Source organism: Chrysochloris asiatica, unplaced genomic scaffold (genome assembly GCF_000296735.1).
Source record: "Chrysochloris asiatica unplaced genomic scaffold, ChrAsi1.0 scaffold00140, whole genome shotgun sequence".
NCBI lineage: Eukaryota > Metazoa > Chordata > Mammalia > Afrosoricida > Chrysochloridae > Chrysochloris > Chrysochloris asiatica.
In genome coordinates this window covers 6,717,899-6,737,715 of record NW_006408658.1, presented here as the reverse complement: position 1 = coordinate 6,737,715, position 19,817 = coordinate 6,717,899, and the positions used below count along the sequence as shown (strand labels likewise).

At 41.8% G+C, this 19,817-nt stretch overlaps 1 protein-coding gene across 1 annotated transcript in view; it reads left to right on the top strand.

Annotated features, from left to right (window-relative positions):
- Nucleotides 1-19,817, top strand: part of NUMA1 (nuclear mitotic apparatus protein 1) — a 47,243-nt gene that overhangs the window by 6,965 nt on the left and 20,461 nt on the right. Inside the window, exon 3 of the mRNA XM_006870384.1 lies at nucleotides 7,184-7,269. Within this exon, the coding sequence (XP_006870446.1) occupies nucleotides 7,184-7,269 (86 nt within the window). The remainder of the gene's footprint in view (nucleotides 1-7,183; nucleotides 7,270-19,817) is intronic.

Sequence of the window (19,817 nt, the reverse complement as noted above, 5' to 3'; positions counted from 1 at the left end):
CTACTCCCGTAAAGATTTACACCCTTGGAAACCCTGTACAGGGTCGCTATGGGTCAGAACCGACTCGACGGCACTTAACAACAACAACAACAACTGTGCATAGCAAGTTTCAGAGTCTCTTCTATTTTGTTTTTTTCTTTCTTTCTTGTCTTTTTAATGACTTCTTGCTTTCTTCCTGTATGATGTTAGTGTCATCCTACATAAAATCTGTTCTTGAGACTGTCTATAAATTCAGGTAGGATATGTTTGATATCTTGACTGCTGCTTCCATTACAGTTGATTGTGGATCCATGCAAAGTAAAGTCTCTTTGACAACTTCAGTTTTTCTCCATTTACCATGATGTTATCCCAGTTGTGAGGGTTTTATTTTCTTTACTACACTGAACTCATATTTTGACTCTTGTGGACTTGTTTTTAATTTTCTTCAGCTTCAGCCTGAACTTGCGTATGAGTAATTGATGTTCTATTCCACAGTCGGCTCTTGGGCTGTTTTCACTGATGATATTGAGCTTTTCACTGTCTATTCTTACAGATGTAGTCAGTTTGATTCCTATTTATTCCATTTGGTGAAGTCCATGTGTATAATCACCATTTGTGTTTCAAAAAGTTATTTGCACTGAGAAGCAGTGGCAGAGAAATGGCAGCAGCAGAACCAGGAGGTAGATATGAGGTGGTACAATGAGCTTCCCAGTCCACAGACGGTCACAGTGGATGTTGCTGACTCACGGAGCTAGAGATCTGAGTGCCTTAGGGCAGGAGGCTTCCTCGCCAGAGAAGGGTATCCCTTAGTACTTGTTGGTGGACCTAGGCTTGAGGACCCATGTAGGGAGAGCTGAATGATTTAATGGTGAAATGGGATGCCCCTGGGCACTTATCAATGGAACTAAAGAGCTTTGTAACACTTGCCTGAGCAGAGCAGAGGCCAGACTGAGAAGCTGGTGGCCAGAGAGAGGCCTGCCTGTGGGCCTGGCTAGAAGAGGCATTCTGATCAAAGAACTGTAGTCATTCATGATCTGGTTTCCGTTACCTGTTACTTCCCTAATAAACCCCAATAACTATGAGTCTGGTCTGTTAGTTCTCTGTGGCCTGCCAGTGCAATGAATTCTTAAACCCAGCAGAGAAGTGGAGAGTGCTTTGGGAGGGACAGATGGTACCATCAGAATCGGTGAAAAAGTTGGAGGGTAGAGGTATGTTGGACCTTCACTTCATCGCTATCAGCCTTAACCTGTTGATGCTGATGTTTCTCCTCCCGCTTTGTGAAGTTAGACAAAGAAGTCTGACACTCCTATGAGGCCATTTTTATAATCTGAACCTTCTTTTTTTTTTTTCTGCTGTGATCCATAAGTTTTTTTTGTTTTTTGTTTTTTTTTGAAGGTTTTTATTGTGGATTGAGTGAAAGTTTACAGGGCACATCATCAGTTTCACATTCAACCATTCATATGACTTGTTTCATTACATTGATTATAATCCCCTCCATACATCATCAGTTAACAGTGTTTCTCTCTATCCTCTTTAGCTTTTTGGGGAGGGGGCGGAAAAACTTTGCCTTTTTGGAATTTACAGCCTCGGCTTTTAGGGAAGGTTTTTACATTTATCTGTGGATATCCAGGGCTCATGTTTGCAATTACTAACAAGCATAACTGAATAATCAGATGAGGGACAGTTTGCTATGTCTGCTAGGTGGCTAAAGTCTGTTCCTCAGAGCCTATGGTTTGGACGGTCTGCAACGCTTGGGCCCACAGGGACTTGAACTCCTGACCGGGTCTGCACGGTCTGCATCAGATTCCCCCTTATTTATTATTTGTTTAAGGGACGCTGCCTGTCTTAGGCGGTCAGTGCGAATTCCTCCATCTTACCTGTCATCGAAACTCTTTGCAGCATGGCAATGGCTCTGTCTTAGGTTGCCAAGGTTCCATGTGATCCTTACCTGTCTCTATATTGCCCCCGTTTTTGATAGCCAGTGTCTAAATTGCCTGTCCCTATTAACCCAGTACACTGAGGAAGCAAGTTATAGGGTTATTGGGAGTCCTGATATGATGCTGTAGAATAATCACTGGCCTGCTAACCACTGGGTAAGAGGTTCGAACTCACAAGCCACACTTCTGAAACTCTATACAGGGTTGCTATGAATCTGAGCCAACTTGACAGCCCTTACAGCAACAACAACAATGGGATAATGCATATAAAAAACATTTAGCACAGCCATACAGAAGATCATTTAGCATAGAATCTTAATAAATAATTAGGTTCTTGAAACTTAAAATATTGCTAGGGCGTGCTAGTGGCTCAGGGTAGTTTTTTTAGTAGTCACCTGACTGCTGATCAATCAGAGCCAATTAAAGAGCCACAGATTTGCTTGTTGTTTTTAACTAGAGAATATTTTAAAGGAAGTGAATGTTTAATTTCCAATTAGGGTATATTTAATAGGCAATACTGTCTTTAATCATATCAAATCTCTAGTCAGGAAACAATGTGTTTAATATACAAAGTGTGTATTTGGAGTCCTGGTATGGCACTGGCAGGATAATGCACTGGACCAAAAGGTTGGTTTGAACAACCAAGTAGGAGGTTCAAACCCACCGGCTGCTCCTTGGACACCCTAGACTGGGTTTTATGAGTCGTAACTTACTCAACAGCGCTTAACAACAACAATAAGAACAGTCGTCAGTTTCTAGAATACAAATAGGTATTTAAAACTATATTTTATATTCTTCATATTTGTTTCATTGTTCTATGCCTGTGTTAGAAACTTTGTCTTTTCTTCTTGCTATCCTCCACAAGGAGTCCTGGTGTGGAGCTGTGGGTTGATGTGCTGGACTGCAAGGTCAGTTTGAACCGTAAGGTCGGCGGTTCAAGCTCACTACCTGCTCCTCGGAAACCCTTTACAGGGTCGCTATGAGTTGGAACCGATTCAGTGGCACTCAACAACAATAACCTCTCACAAATAAAAGACTAGTTGAGTTGTGAGGAATCATTAGCAATGTCTGTAGTTCAATAGGGGATTCTTTAACCCTATTGCTCTAAGGTTTATGGTAGGCTTTTTTGGTTTTGTTTCAACTATTTTGTGAATTGGGTGAAAGTTTACAGAGTAGATAATCAGTTTCACACTCAACAAATTATACATTCTTTGTTACAGAGAATTTTAGATTTGACAACCTTAAGCACCTAACTGAAAATGACAGGCAGCTCCTAGGTTACACAGTGAGCTCAGTCCACACTGTACATATTGACTGTGCACACATGGAGTCAGTAGAGTCAGACTCAATTTGATAGTAACAGGGATGAAATAGCTTCTCGACTTTCAAATGATTTCTCATTTGAAAACAAAATAATTCACGAGGAGGAAATAATGTTTATATCCATGAAAGAAACTGTCGCTGTGTTAGCACTTTGCTGGTGTTGGAAATGAATGTAGATTCTAAAACTGACTAAAGCAGCTAATGGATAGGGCTTTCCAGTCTTGTTTTTGAACAAGTGTTCATAGCCCTTCAATGATTTGCCTCGATTGCAGGTATGATTTTGTTATTGTTTGTTAAGTGCCAACTCATGTGACCTTGTATAGGATTTCCAAGGAGAGCTGATGGGTTTGAATCACCAACCATGTAGTTAAGCAGTCTAATGCTTATCCTACAGTGCCATATAAGGACTCCAGTGATATAATATGATAGATGTTTTTTGGTAGTCTTGATGTAGCACTGTGGGCTAATGAGTCAGACTGCAAGGTCAGTGGTTCACGCTCACCAGCTGCTCCTTGGAAACCCTACACAGGGTCGCTATGGGTCGGACGACTCAACGGCACTTAACAACAACTTAACAAGTCTTGGTAATCTCTTCATTTTCATTAGGTATAAAAGGAATCTTGGCTGGGGGCTTTCAGAATCTTCCTAGAAAACTTACACTGGCCTGGCCTTAGTGGACGGAGCTTTTTTTCATGAGATAGTATAAATGTACTGTCTTTATGACTTCAGTAGGAGTCCTGGTGTGGTGCTATAGGATAATCACTGGACCACAAAGTCAATTTGAAGCACAAGTTGGTGGTGCGAACCCACCAGCTGCTCCTTGGAAACCCTGTACAGGGTCACTATGATTCAGAACTGACACAACGGCTCTTAACAACAACTTCAATAAGAGATCATACTTTATATTTCACATTTGATTTTTTTTTTATTGTGAATTATGTGATAGTTTACATGGGAGAACATTAGTTTTACATTCATTCTATCATATATCGTTTCATTGCCACGATTACAATCCCCTCCATGCATCATCAACCAACCAAAGGGTATACCCTGCAAGTCTGCCCGCACCCCCAGTTGTCAACACACAGCCCCTCTCCCTCTCTGGATCTCAAGTCCCCAGCTGCTCCATCTCTCCTCGTCATCGTCTCTGCCTCCATCTGAGACATCACTGCTTCTCTGGGTAGGGTCCTGCTCTCCGCTCTTCTCCGTTGATGGTCCTAGGGACCTCCGCTCCTAGACTGCAAAGTTAATCACTCCCCTTCTTGCTATAAAACGTCTTCCTTTATCCAACCCTCACAAGCAGTCCTGATAACAATTATTTACTATTGTATCACAAGAGACCTATCTGCATTTCCTTTCATCAGCCCCGCCCAGACAGACTGGATACTATTCAGTGGAGATTCTACCTTCCTCCACGCCCTCTGGATTTAGGTTCCCTCTTGAAAGCTTGTAAACCAGCCACTTCTTGCCTTTGTAGCTGCGCCCCCCCACCCCCACCCATTTTGGTAGCCAATGTCCAAGTTGCCCATCCCTCACATTTGATCTTTTCACTTTTATCTATTTTTATTTAGATACATCTAGAAATTTTTAATATTTAACAGAAATAAATACTATCATGTCAATAGTAGATTGATCTATTTTCATTCTCTGGATTCTCCAGTGCATGCAGCTACTTTAACTGCTATAAATAGAAAGTTTGCTGGTTCTACTTTATTCTTTTAGTTTTATTAACTGTAATTATTGTTGGGTGCCATCGAGTTGATTCCATCTCACAGCAGCCGCACATAACAGAGCAGAACTACTCCAAAGGCTTTCCTAGACTGAAATCTTTATGGGACCAGATCACTGGATCTTTCTCCTTTGGAGAAGCTGGTGGGTTTGAACTGCTGAGCTTTTGACAATAGTACCTTGTTTTTGTTAGTTGCTATGGAGCCAATTCTCACTCATGGTGATCCCATGTGTGCAGAGTAGAAATGTCTCAGGGTTTTCAAGGCTGTGACCTTTTGGAAGCAGATCACCAACCCTGTCTGCTAATTTTTAATGCGTTCTTACACTCATAATCTTATTTGAATCTATACTGTTCCTTTGGTTGATAAGGTGGAAATTCCACTCATTTGAGTAGTGAGAAAATAAGCACACAGAAAGATGATGTTAATCACAAAGGTCCTGGCAAGTTAGTGGAGCGTCTGGTCCTAAAATCCACATCTAGGGACTCTCAGCCTTGTGCTTTTTAAAGAACACATTTATAAACAATCCACAGCTTGTTTGAACATACTCAACATGCTGAAGTTCTCAAAAATACTTTTCTTAAGGAGGATAAGTCTCCCCCTCCTCCACTCAGTCTTGCATATGTGATTAATTAGCTTAGCAAACCCTTCCTTCCTTTGGGTATTACAAAGGTAAACTTCAGCTTGGGCTATTTCTGAATGTAGTGCCTCTGGAATTTATGAGGTTTTCCTGTAGAAGTGGACCATATGTGGCTGTTGAATAGTCTGTGTACCTGACTCATTTGCCTGTAGCCCCTGGTGATTTTCTTGTGGCGTAGACTGATTTAAATAGATGCCTGCCTGCAGCCCAAGAAAGGGAGCAGGGCAGTTGAATCAGAATAGTGAAGTTTTTTCTTTTGGAGTTGCCAGCTCTTTTTCTTCTTCCTCTTTTCTTTAATTATGCTCATGAAACACTTCTGGAAGCAGCAGTCAAGAAATCAAACGACATGCTGCATTAGGAAAATTTGCTTCAAAAGATCTCTTTAAAATATTAGAGCAACGATGTCACTAAGGTGCACTTGACCCAAGCCATGAAGACCCCTCAACAAGATAGATTGACACAGTGACAGTAACAGTGGGCTGAAACATAGAAACAGTTGTGAGAATGGTGCAGGACTGGGCAGTGTTTTGTTATGTTGTGCATTGGACTGATATGAGTCAAAACCAACTTGACGGCACCTAACAATGATCACCGAGGAGTCTCCCCTCAACTAAAATTTTATATCTGGAAAGAATCAGAAATGCATCAATAATAAGGTTTTATATGTGAGTGGGTGTGTGTGTGTATATGTTGTTGTTGTTAAGTACCTTGAAGTTGGTTCCGACTCACAGTGACCCTGTATAGGGTTTCCAAGGAGCGGCTGGTGAGTTTGAACTGCTAGCCTTGTGGTTCAAACCAACCTTGTGGTCCAGTGCTTTATCCCACAGTGCTACTTACACATATACTCACAAACATATTTTTAAATACCCATTTGAGTGGGTATTTCAAAATTTAGCAATACAAAAATTCAGGAGACAGAGAGCTAAAATATAAATGTTCAAGAGATACAGAGGTTTAGCATGAAGAAAATAGGAGATCCAAGGGTTATAATATAAAAATCCTTTCTTCTAACTCTTAGTCTCTCTAGGGGGAACCATTGGTACAGTTTTTTATATATCCTTACTCATTCCCTTCAAGTCCCTAATAGGACAGCACAGAACTGCCCTGTAGATTTTTCAAGACTGTAATCTTTGTAGAAGCAGACTGCCACATCTTTCTTCTTGGAGATACTGGTGGGTTTGAACTGCCACCCTTAACCACTGTGTCACCAGGGCTCCTTTATCTAGCCTTATAGAAGCTAATTAATTATATTAATTATATTTAAGGTATAGTTTCCCTAGTGCTAGAGCATCCTAGAATTTAAGCTCCTACTTAGTTTAAGCCAAAGGAAGAACTGCTGGTAGCATTTCAGGGGACTATCATTGGAGAGCATTAGCTGGATAAATGGGTTGCAGGAGCATTCCTTTGTTGAAACTAAAAATCCTGGAACCATGTGTTTCTTCATGACTGTAGTCTACAACTGTAGGCATTCACCATGCACAGTGAATTGTCGCCATCTGGAAAAGGAGCACACCACACTGCTGCTGACATTTATAATACAGTGATTGTTTGACCAGGCTCTTCCCTTTGTCTCACAGGTGAACAGTCTGCGCATGGCGGACCCTGTGGAGACCATGCTGCAGCTCCAGGACTGCAGCATCTTCCTCAAGATCATTGACACCATGTAAGTATGCACCCTCACGTTTCTCCAGCCTCAAAGCTTCCTGCTGGGGGTGTTGTGAAGTGCCATCTTGTCAGTTCCGACTCATAGAATTTCCAAGGTGCAGCTGGTGGGCTTGAACCATCGACCTTGTGGTTAGCAGTCCAGTGCTTTTCTTACAGCACTACACCAGGACTCCTGCATTTGCTTCCTTTCCTTGGTGACAGCTGTGATCACCAACCATGGTCAGGATTGGCACGTCAGAAGCCATTGTGGAGCCCAGAGACAAGAACAACATTGATCTCATCCTCCCATCTTTGTGCCTTTAGCTATGGAAGAGGTTATTGTCCCATTCTAAGGCTTCCTCCTTTTTGTTTTTGGTTAGATAAATTGTATTGCATCAAAAATATCACTGATGTTGTTGTTGTTGTTAAGTGTGGTCCAGTCGACTCAGACCCATAGCGACCCTGTATAGGGTTTCCAAGGAGCAGCTGGTGAGCTTGAACCACCAACCTTGCAGTTCAAACGACTTTGCAGTCTGACGCATTAGCCAACAGCACCACACCATTATATCTTACTCATTGGCCTGTTGGACGGTTCCTTTTTCAGACACATAGATACCAGCCAAAAATTTTCTGATCTTTGTTTTTAACTGTTGTGGCTTGCTGAATTAAAGCAGCTGAATTTAATACAAGTTCAATGTCATTTCCTTCAAGAATTAATTCATCTTTCTGGGCTTGAGTTACTGCACAAGCAACACTTGCCCTCATCCATGTCCTACGGTTGTATTTTTCACCCAAGAAGTTTCAGATTTCAACAAGAGACCCGCTTTCTTGGATAACACCGTTGATGGGGGGAAGTAAGCATACACAGACCTCACCTTGTAAGGAAGCCCAGTGTAACACCCTTGATCATATCCTGCACATGACTACAGATAGAGTGAACTGGAGCTAGTTCCTTCCTATTTCCCCACCATTTGTCAACACGAGACTTCTTCTTTTTCTTTCCAAGGAGACTGAGCTCTACATAGATGTGATTGAAGTCCCTCTGTGGTTCCTCTGGGGCCCTTTACAATTACTGTGTGTCCCTTCAATCTGGTTGTTAAGAATGGTCTTCATTCTCGAAGACTATGCGAGGAGGGGAGAGGGGGAACTTAAGGCTTCCTCTTCTTCTTGCAGAGTAGCTTCCAGTTCTCTGTACTCTCACACTGTTTCCAGAGCCTGTTTTAGGGCTCCCTGTCAAGCTGTCTGCATGAGTGTGTGCTACAGCCCTCTAGTCATCCACAACCCCTCTCTTTGTACCCTAGGGGATGAGGAGATGGTAAGGGAGGCTCTTACACTAGAGGGAAATAGAGGCATCCGTTGTTGGGGGCTCTAGCACCTGTTTCGTATCACAGCGACTGCATTTTACAGAGCAAAACTGCCCAGTAGTGTTTTCTAGACTGTAACCTTTACGGGAGCAGATTGCCAGTTCTTCCTGTGGCGCTGCTAAGTAAGTTTGAACCTCAAACCTTTCAGTTATAAAAGTCGAGCACCTTAATCATTGCATCTCCAGGATTCCTTAAACAGCAACTAGATATTTCATATCTAACCTGTTAGCACAGATAATGTCCCTTTCTAAACTATTATAACATTTCTGGGTTTTACTTATAACTTTTACTTTTAACTTGCTTTTGTGAGGTCATTTGATAAAGTTTACTGCTGTCATGTGGCCAGGATTCTAGTTCAGTGTTTTTACTTTTTAATCTGTGTCTTTAGCACATGTTCCCTTTGAATATCACAGTTATCTGGAAATTCAATGGAGTGGAGCCTCTTCCTCATATCTGAAACGAAGCAAAGATCTTTCAAGCTATAACTTACAGTTATTTTATTAAGCCTGTGTAGTTTGTCCTTTTGCATGTATCTGTCAACTTTCAGGAATTAGGGAGAACAGAGCTAACCTTCTTTCAACTTCTTCAACCTATGTTGTTGGTAAGTGCTGTCGATTCGGCTCTGACTCATAGTGACCCTGTATAGGTTTTACAAGGAGACAGTGATGGGCTTGAGCTCCCACCCCCTGCATTTTTTTTCTTTCTGTAAAGGAAGGTAAAACTCAGAGTAGATGATAAACTCCAGGACAGACTGAGCTGTTGTAGGGGTTTATGACCCACACCTGGAACAAAGTAATTCTGTGAGGGAATGCAGTCTCCTATTTGTAGGCAACAGCTGCTTTATGGGAGCTGAAGGTAGAACTGAGTTTATCAAAGATTGGGAATGTTTGTGAATCATCTTGGGGTTCTCCACACCTACCTTAGGATATTACATTGATGACTTTGTTTTTTTTAATTATACACCAGAATTTTATGTATTTCTTTTTGACTCCTATTATTCCTCTGGTAGTGTAGTGGTTACAAATCGGGCTATGAACCACAGGGTCAGCAGTTCGAAACTACCAGCTGTTCCGTGGGAGAAAGATGAGGCGTTCTGATCCTGTAAAGATTTAGAGCCTCGGAAACCCTGTACAGGGTCGCTATGAGTCAGAACCGACTCCAAGGCACATAGCCATGATCATTATTCCGTGAATTCATAGGGAATAGGTTCCAGCTGTTTAGGTCCCTTTCTGTTAGTTCTCTAAAAGTATGCTACTCTGAGTATGCAGTCTAGCACTTCTGTTGAACTCAGATAGCTTTTCTTTTTGGTGGTCTTTCTTTTTCTGGTTATTTTTCTTCACAAATTTCAGGAAACTGTCTTGCTCTTAGACTGTTCAGTACATTGATTCTCTTGGCAAAAATCTTGCCCTTAGCTTGTTTGCAACAATGTGAACAGCATGCTGGGTAAACTCAGTAGACTCTCCCAGTTCTTCCATGGTAACAGTGGGGCATTCCTTTTTAACAGTGTAATTTCCTTTATATCTACAGTATCAAATTTCTTGTAGAGTCACATATGTGACTGAGGAACAACTACATGATTTCTAAAAGGCCTTGAGAACATACAGTGTTGTCTCTCTTCTTTCCTTTTGTGTTCGTCATTTTAGTGCATTGCTACAAGATATAATACATCTGCTAAACCAAACCCATCACCATCAAATCAGCTCAGACTCTTAATACCCTGTATAGGGTTTCCAAGGCTATAAATCTTTATAGGAGCAAAAAGCTTCCTCTTTTTCTCCTGTGGAGCAGCTAGTGGGTTTGAATTGCCAACTTTATGGGGAGCAATTCAGTGCTTATCCTACAGCTCCACAAGGTTATTGTTGTTGCTAAGGGCCGTTGAGTCAGTTCCAACTCATAGAAACTCTGTAGGGGTTTCCTACGAGTGACTGGTGAGCTTGAATAGTTCTGGCTAAAAGGACAATTAGGTTTTTATGAATGTTTGTTAAATGAATAAATAAAGGTATAGCTGGTATTCTTCATCAGCAGTCTAGTGGGACTGGGTAGCCCAGGACACACATGGGTTTGTTAGAGTGATTTTGTGGTGGTTACGTGCCGTGGAGTTGATTCCAACTCATAGTGACCCTGCACAGGGTTTCTGAGGCTGTAAATCTTTACGGGAGCAGAAAGCCTCATCTTTCTCCCGCAGAACAGCTCTTAGTTTCAAACTCATGACCTTGATGTTTACAGCCCAATTAGTAACCACCACGCTACCAGAGCTCCTTTTCAGATTTTTTTTTTTTTTTTTTAAGTCCCTATGGCTGTAACTAGCCTTGTTGTTATTAAGTGCTGTTGAGTCAGTTCTGACTCATAGCGACCCTATGTAGAATTTCCGAGGTTGTGCATTTTTGTAGGAGCAGAAAGCCTCCTCTTTCTCCCATGGAGTAGCTGGTTGGTTTGAACTGGGAACGCAGTCCAGTGTTCCCTGTCACTAGCCTTAGCACCTCTGAAGGAAATCATGATTCCTAATTTGGTACCAAAACCCACTGCTATTGAGTCAATTCTGACTCATTAGGTCCGTGGTTATTAGTTGAATGCGTAACCATTTTCACCAGCTGGGACTCTGTTTTGGTACAGGCACTATCATTTTCTCTCCCAGTTATCTAGTAGGACATCTAAACACCCTTTCTTTCCTTGGCATTGATTGCCAATCAGTCACCATCCTCTCAGTTTGCCTTCTAGAAGATTTTCGCATCCCTTCCTCCTCATTCAGGACATAAAGCTCTGATGTCCTTCTTCTCTAAATCTTCACTTATTCCAGCCTGTTCCTATACATGTGATCTCAGTAATCTTTCTCAAACTATGCTTTCTTTAATGATAACAGTACTCAGCTGGGGAACCTTGATAACTCTTTATTGGCAGTAGGTTGAAACCTAAAATCTTCAGCCCTCATGTTCAAGATCATTCATCAGGGATCCATCTTTCACTAATCTTATTTCCTCCTGTTACTTAACATGCGTACCCTGCCTCAGCTCGTATAGTCTTTGTATGGAACCTGTGCTTGTGGTCACCACGGGACTTTCTGACTTTTGCTGTGTTTCTCTCTCTCTCTCTCTCTCCATATATATATATATATATATATATATATATATATATATATATATACACACACACATACATACATATATGTAAAAGTGTTGTTGTTAAGTGCTGTGGAGTTGGTTCTGACTCATAGCAACTCTGTATAGTGTTTCCAAGGAGTGGCTGGTGAGTTTTAACTGGCACTTTGCATTTCAAACCAACCTTGTGGTCTAGTGCTTATCCTATGACACCACACCAGGACTCACTCACTCACTCATTCTCTGTGTGTGTGTGTGTATATATATGTATACATACATAAACTTTTTTTAATGTTTTATTGTGAATTATGTGATAGTTTACATGGGAGAACATTAGCTTTACATTCATTCTATCAGATATCATTTCATTGCCATGGTTACAGTCCCCTCCATGCATCATCAAACAACCAAAGGGTAGACCCTGCAAGCCTGCCCCCCTGGTCGTCAGCACACAGCCCCTCTCCCTCTCTGGTTTTAGAGTCCCGAGCCGCTCCATCTCTCCATGTCATCGTCTCTGCCTCCATCTCTGGCATCACTGTTTCTCTTCGTAGGGTTCTGCACTCCACTCTTCTTCCTTGATGGTCCCAGGGCCCTCTGCTCCTGGACTGCAAAGTCAACCACTCCCCCTCCTTTTGCTACAAAACATCTACCTTTACATTTCCAACCCTCACAGTCAGTCCTGATAACAATTATTCACCATTGTACCATAAGAGACCTATCCCCATCTCCCTTCATCAGCCCCACCCAGACAGATTGGATACTACTACTTGGAGATTATACCTTCCTCCCCACCCTGTGGAGCTAGCCTCCCTCTTGAAAGCTTATAAGCCAGTCGCTCTTTCTTCTTCTAGTTGAGCTCTGATCCTCCAGTCATTGAAGTGGGTATTATCTGCAAGTGTGGTTGTTCTTATGCATCTGCTCTCTCTTCTTATCAGCTGGATGCTTCACTCTCCACTCTAGCCCTTTGTGGCTGTGTCACTGACTCTGAGCCCAAGAGTTCCCAAGTCTTGCCACACTGCTGGCCAACCAGGTCTCCACCCAGGTTCACAAGAGTCTACTGAACGTTGTAGGGCTTAGCTCGCAGCTTCATTGCTGTTTTTCCCTCACATCCCATTATCGGTGACCACCGTGGTCACCAGTCAGACCACATTTCTGCTCATGTATTCCCACTGAGTTTTAGTCTAGGAAAGGGGTTTGCCCTGAGGGGACCCAACCACTTGCCTTGATGTCTCCTGAGCAAGCAACTTGTTTGTTCTTGTAGTAATCAGTCAGACTGCCATTATTGTTTTGTATGTTTCCTGTCAGTCTTTCTTTCAAGAAGTATCTTCTGTCCTAGTCACTCCAGGCTGGCCTGCTTGTCCTTTCAAGTGGAAATTTCCCACCTCAGAAGATTCTGGATGGGGTTCAGGATTCCACCTATGGTCTTAGGTAATGCAGAGGCTCCAAAGGAAGCCTCTTTCACTGGACACGCTGTAGCCCCATTTTAGGTATTCCAATCAGTTATAGGCTGAAGACGGACTTACAAGCTTTCTGTGGTGATATTTCTGACTATTCCTTTCTCTCCCCCTCAAGTGTCTATTTTATAATGGTATGCCAGGGAAACCAAGAGTCATAAGACAGCCAAACATCTTAACATTATTTCCCCCCTTTTCCCCATCCCAACCATGTCTCAATCCCTGTATCCCAGGGCCCTGTTGTTCCAAGATTGTGTATGCATCATTATTTATCTCTGTCCCACTTAGCCCATGCACACCTGCCTGGTTTCCCGTCTGCTTTGTTCTTCCATTCCCCTCCCCCTTCTTGTGTATTGCTCCCCTTCCTAGCACCCAAACTATTGTTTGTCTATTCCCTACCCTGTGCTCTACTTTCCCCTCCCTCCCCTCACCCCACACCTCACATCTCGGTAACCAGGAAAGAATCTCTCTCCCCCCACCCCACCCCCTTTTTACAATGGGTTCTTTCCCTTAGTCTTTTACAGTAGTGGTCCTGTGCAGTATTTCTCCTTTTGTGACTGACTAATTTCACTCAACATAATGTCCTCAAGGTTCATCCATGTTATGCGGTGGTTTACAGCTTCCTTGTTCTTCAAGGTAGCATAATATTCCAGTATGTGTATATATTACAGTTTGTTTATCCATTCTTCAGTTGATGGGCACTTAGACTGTCTCTATCTTTTTGCTTTTGCAAATAGTGCTGCTGTGAACATTTGTGTGCATATATCTTCTCGGATTGTGGCTCTTTTTTCTTGTGGGTAAATACCAAGTAGAGGAATTGCTGGAACATAAGATATTTCTATTTCCAGCCTTCTGAGGAAGCGCCATATTGCTTTCCAGAGAGGTTGAACCATTTTGCAATCCCATCAGCAATGCAGTAGTGTCCCAGTCTCTCCACATCCCGGCCAGCATTTATTGTCCTCTACTTTTTTGATCTTTGCTGTTATTGCTGGTGTGAGATACTATGTCATTGTTGTTTTGATTTGCATCTCTCTTAATGGCTAGTGATCATGAACATTTCTTCATGTGTTTTTTAGCTACCCACTTCTCCTTGGTGAAGTGTCTGTTCATGTCCTGTGCCCATTTTTGAATTGAATTATTTGTCCTTTTCTTGTAGAGGTATTGTAGGTTCCTATATATTTTGGAAATTAGTCCCTTGTCTGATGCATCGTTACAAAATATTTTTTCCCATTCTGTGAACTCCCTCTTTACTCTTTTATGAAATCTTTTGATGCACATAAATTTAAAATTTTTAGTATGTCCCTTCATCTATTTTGTCTGCTTTTGTATGTGTACTTTTCAAAATGTTTGGTAGTCTGTGTATGCCCTGTATTAGAGCCCTCACATTTGTCCCTATTTTTTCATTGATGGCCTTTGTAATTGTGGGATTCACATTTAGGTCTTTAATGAGGTAAAGGTCTTGTTTCAGTCTTTTGCATATTGCTTTCCAGTTCTGCCAGCACCATCTGCTGAAGAGACTATCTCCTCCCCATACAATATATTTAGGTACGTTGTGGAGAATCAGTTAGCTGTATGTTGATGGGTTAATTTCTGGATTCTCGATTCTGTTCCATTGATCAATGTATTTTTCATTGTATCAGTACTAGGCTGTTTTGACCACTGTAGCCGTGTAATAAATTTTGAAGTCGAGGAGTGAGAGAGGAGTGAGAATAAGGTTTCCAACCTTATTCTTTTTCTTAAGCAGTGCTTTGCTTATTCTGGGTCTCTTTCCTTTCCATATAAAGTTTGTAATTATTTTTCCCATCTCTTTGAAGAATGTCATTGGACTCTGGATTGGGATTGCATTATATGTGTAAATTGCTTTGGGCAGTTACATATACATTTTTTAAAGTAAAAATTACTCATATCTCTTAAGGGTTTCCCTATGCATATCAGAGATAGATTGTGAAATATGTATGTTTTTAATTTTTATACAAAAATGGAACCAAGTTATCCAAAAATGAATTTTTACTCTGAAAAAGTTCTTCTCGTTTTGAGTTATGTTCCATCAGTATATGAAGATCCCAAAAATTTTACTCCATTTGTGTCATCATGGTCAATTCCACCCTAAGGAGGTAGCTCTTCTCCAGTCGTATTTTGAGTGCCTTCCAACCCGAGGGGCTCATCGTTTGGCACTGTATCTGATACTCTGGTGTTATTCATCATGTTTCAATATTCAACATTCTGGTGCTAACAGTTTTCTACTGCTATTCATAAGGTTTTCAGTGACTAAACATTGAGAAGCAGTCTGCCTCTCCTTCTTCCTAATCTGTTTTAGTCTAGAAGCTCAGCTGAAACCACTGTGGGTGACCCTGAGGGTATTTAAAATACTGGCGACCTGACTTCCAGATCACAGCAACATGTAAAACTCACCAAAGTATGACAACAGGCTGACAGACGAGTGGTCATAGACCAACATGTGAGCCACCAGAGTATGACAACAGGCTGACAGATGAGTGGTCATAGACCAAGACACAGTCGTTCAAACAGAAAAAGGGAGGACTGAATGGTTTAAAATTAGGACAGTTGTGCAGCCAAGTTGTATTATTTCACCATACTTAATCTGTATGGTGAGCAAATAGTCTGAGAAGCTGGATTATATAAAGAACAACGTGGCGTAAGAATTGGGTGAAGACTCATTAACAACCTGCGATATGCAGTTAATATATAACCTTGCTTGCTGAAAGCGAGGAGGACTTACGGTATTTACTGATGAAGATCAAAGACCCACAGCCTTCGGTATGGGTTGAACCTCCGTGTAAAGGGGGAAAAAAAATCACCACTGGACCAATAAAAAACATTCATATTAATGAAGAAAAGATTGAAGTTGTCAAAGACATCATTTTGCTTGGATAAACCATCAATAGTGATAAAACAGTTAAGAAATCAAATATTGCAACGGGCAAATCTACTGCACAAGACCTTTTAAAAATGTTCAAAAGCAAAGATGTTAGTTTGAGGACTAAGGTGCACCTGAGCCAAACCATTGTATTTTCAGTAGCCTCATATACATGTGAAAGTTAGACAATGAATAAGGAAGACCATGGAAGAAATGATGCATTTAAATTATGGTGTTGTTGTTGTTGTTAAGTGCCGTCGAGTCGGTTCCGACCCATATCGACACTATACAGGGTTTCCAAGGGTGTAAATCTTTACGGGAGTAGAAAGCCTCATCTTTCTCCCGTGGAGCAGCTGGTAGTTTCGAACCGCTGACCTTAAGGTTCGCAGCCCGATTCGTAGCCACTACGCTACCAGAGCTCCTAAATTATGGTGTAGGAGGAGAAAATTTAAAATACCATAGATTGCCAAAGAACAAACAAATCTGTGTTAGAAGTACAGCCAGAATGTTCCTTAAAAGCCAGGATGGCCAGATTTCATCTCTCATGCTTTGGACATGTTATCAGCAGGGACCAGTCCCTGGAGAAGGACATCATGCTTGGTAAAGTGGAGGGCCAGATAAAACGAGGAAGAGCCACAAGATGGATTGGTTAGAGGGTCAGTGAAAAAGGAGAAATCCCAAGGAGAGATGGATTGACACTGGCTACAACAATGGTGCAAGCACAGCAGCGATTTTGAGTTGGGGTGCAGGACTGAGCATTATTTCGTTCTGTTGTGTTTTGGGTCACTGTCAGTTAGAACTAACTTGTTGGCCCTTGGTGTGACACTGTAGGATAAACACTGGACGGCTAACATCAAAGTTAGTGGTTTAAACCTATCAGCCACTCTTTGGAAACCCTATATAGTATTGATATGAGTCAAAACTGACCTGACGGCACTTAAAAATAGCAACAATCCCACTTTTTTTCTTTCTGAATGATTTTAAAAGAAATCTTAGACATATTTTACTCTTCATATTTCAGTATGTATTTTAACAAATAAGGACTCTTTTTTTCTTTAAAATAAGAAAATACCATAGTCACACCTAGAAACAATTCCTTAATATATAGTGCAAGTCCATGTTCATTTTCTCCCATTTATCTGTAAACATGTTTTTACATTGATTTATTTAAGTCAGGATCCAAATAATCCACACATTGCATTTTGTTGATTTGTCTCTTAAGTAAATAGGTTATTGTTACTCCCTATTTGAAAATTCTGCCTTCAGGTCTTTTCAATTACATTATCATTATCATGATGCAATTTCACTTGTTAAGGCTTTTTTTTTCCTTGCAAAGATACCTTATAGGTGAGGTTGTATGCTACCTTTAAATCAATATCAAATTCCTAGTGAAATTTTCATTAGGCAATTTCATATAAAAAATCATCACTTTTCAGTTTCTAGTGAAATGATCAGTCTAGGCAACCAAAATTGTAAGGTGGAGGGTCAGAGAAAAAGAGTAAGACCCCAAACGAGATGGATTGGCCAAGTGGCAGCATCGAAGAACTCAAGCGTGACAACAATATTGAGGTTGACCCAGGATCGGGCAGTGTTTTGTTCTGCTGTGCATAAGATCGTTAATGGGTCGGTACCGACTCGATGGCACCTAACAACAACAATCCTTGGACCAACCACCATAGATTTGTAATCTGGTGGGAATTTTTCATAGAGAAGGTCAAAAATTAAGATTTTAATTTTCCATGTTGTCTTTCAGTGCTTACTGAGCCTTAGACTTGTTCAATGTTGTCTAGTTAGTTCCGACCCATAAATTGCCTCTGTGTAGAGACACTGGTGGGTTTGAACCATCGACCTTTCGAGCCTTAGACTAGGAGGGGAGTATGTATGTGTTTTGGAAGTATGGACATTGAAATATCAGGTTAACCCTAATTTTGATCTCAGACACAGGACAATGCGGACCAACTTCCTTTGAGACTAGAAAGCATAGGTTCTTGGTTAATGTATTCTAGCTACTGCATTTCTGATACTGTGCTGACTCTTAGTTCTCAGCCAGAGGCAGAGGAGGCTGGCAGCTTGGGTACGTAGGTAGGAGCTCTGGGAGTTGAATAGAGCTTAGTCTTTAGCCATTGGCTTTCTCTGAGGGAAAATTAATTGGTATTAGCCCCTCAGACCTGTTTTTCATTCTCTTTTTCCTTTTTAATAGACTGAAGATGAAAGGTTGGCCTGATGTTGAGGCTGAAGTAGCAAAGATCAGTGGCAGCATTGAACCAAAGAAATTTTGGCATTTGCCTTACTTACATTGACCTTGCTATTTCTCAGTAAAATGCTTCTCTCATCTGAGCACCGTTTTTCTAGGCACAGAGTGGTCGATTTTAAACAGTGTCATTGTACTCTTGGGTGCTGTAGGAGTTCCTGAGTAGGATGAGGGATAGAAGCATGACTAGCAGTAGTTCTGGGTAACTTCCTGACAGGTGAGATTTGGACAGTCTTGAAAAATGGACTAGATTTCTGTGGTTGGTGGTGGTGGTGTGTCCTGGAGTCGGTTCCGACCCATAGCAACCCTGTACAGGGTTTCCGAGGGTGTAAATCTTTACGGGAGCAGAAAGCCTCATCTTTCTCCCGCGGAGCAGCTGGTAGTTTCGAACCGCTGACCTTGAGGTTTGCAGCCCGATTTGTAACCACTACACTACCAGAGCTCTGGTAGCGTAGTGGTTACGAATCGGGCTGTGAACCTCAAGGTCAGCGGTTCGAAACTACCAGCTGCTCCGCGGGAGAAAGATGAGGCTTTCTGCTCCCGTAAAGATTTACACCCTCGGAAACCCTGTACAGGGTTGCTATGGGTCGGAACCGACTCGATGGCACTTAACAACAACAACACACTACCAGAGCTAGTGGAGTGATTATGAGTTGGGCTGCTAACCACAAGGTCAACAGTTCAAAACTGCTTGCTGTTCCTCAGGAGGAAGATGAAGCTTTCTACTCTCTCCCATAAAGATTGACAACCTTGGAAACCCTAGGCAGACCACTGTGAATCAGAATCAACTAACTCCATGGCACACCACCACCACCAGATTTCTATAGGACCAGCATTTTCCAAAGCATGCTTCATGGACTAAAGAGGTGGTGTGATCAAATGGGTTTAGGAAATAATTATATCCTCCTCTTCAGAAAATAAGGAGCTCTGGTAGGGTAGTGGTTACGAATCAGACTATGAACCGCAAGGTCAACAGTTCGAAACTACCAGCTGTTCTGCAGGAGAAAGATGAGGCTTTCTGCTCCTGTAAAGATTTACAGCCTCAGAAACCCTGTACAGGTTCGCTATGGGTTGGAACCGACTCCACGGCACATAACAACAACTTCAGAAAATGCTCTATTTGGTTTGTCCTAGCATTTCTCAAACTTTTAACCTGAGACCTCACTATATATATATATATATATATATATAAATGTTTTATTGTGAATTATGTGGTGGTTTACGTGGGAGAACATTAGTTTTACATTCATCCTATCCTATATCGTTTCATTGCCATGATTACAATCCCCTCCGTGAATCAACCAACCAGAGGTTATACCCTGCAAGCCTGCCCCCTGGTCATCAGCACACAGCCCCTCTCCCTGTCTGGGTCTAAAGTCTCCAGCTGCTCCATCTTTCCACATCATCATCTCTGCCTCCATCTCTGGAGTCACTACTTCTCTGGGTAGGGTCCCGCTCTCCACTCTTCTCCCTTGATGGTCCCAGGGACCTCCGCTCCTAGACTGCAAAGTTAATCACTCCTCTC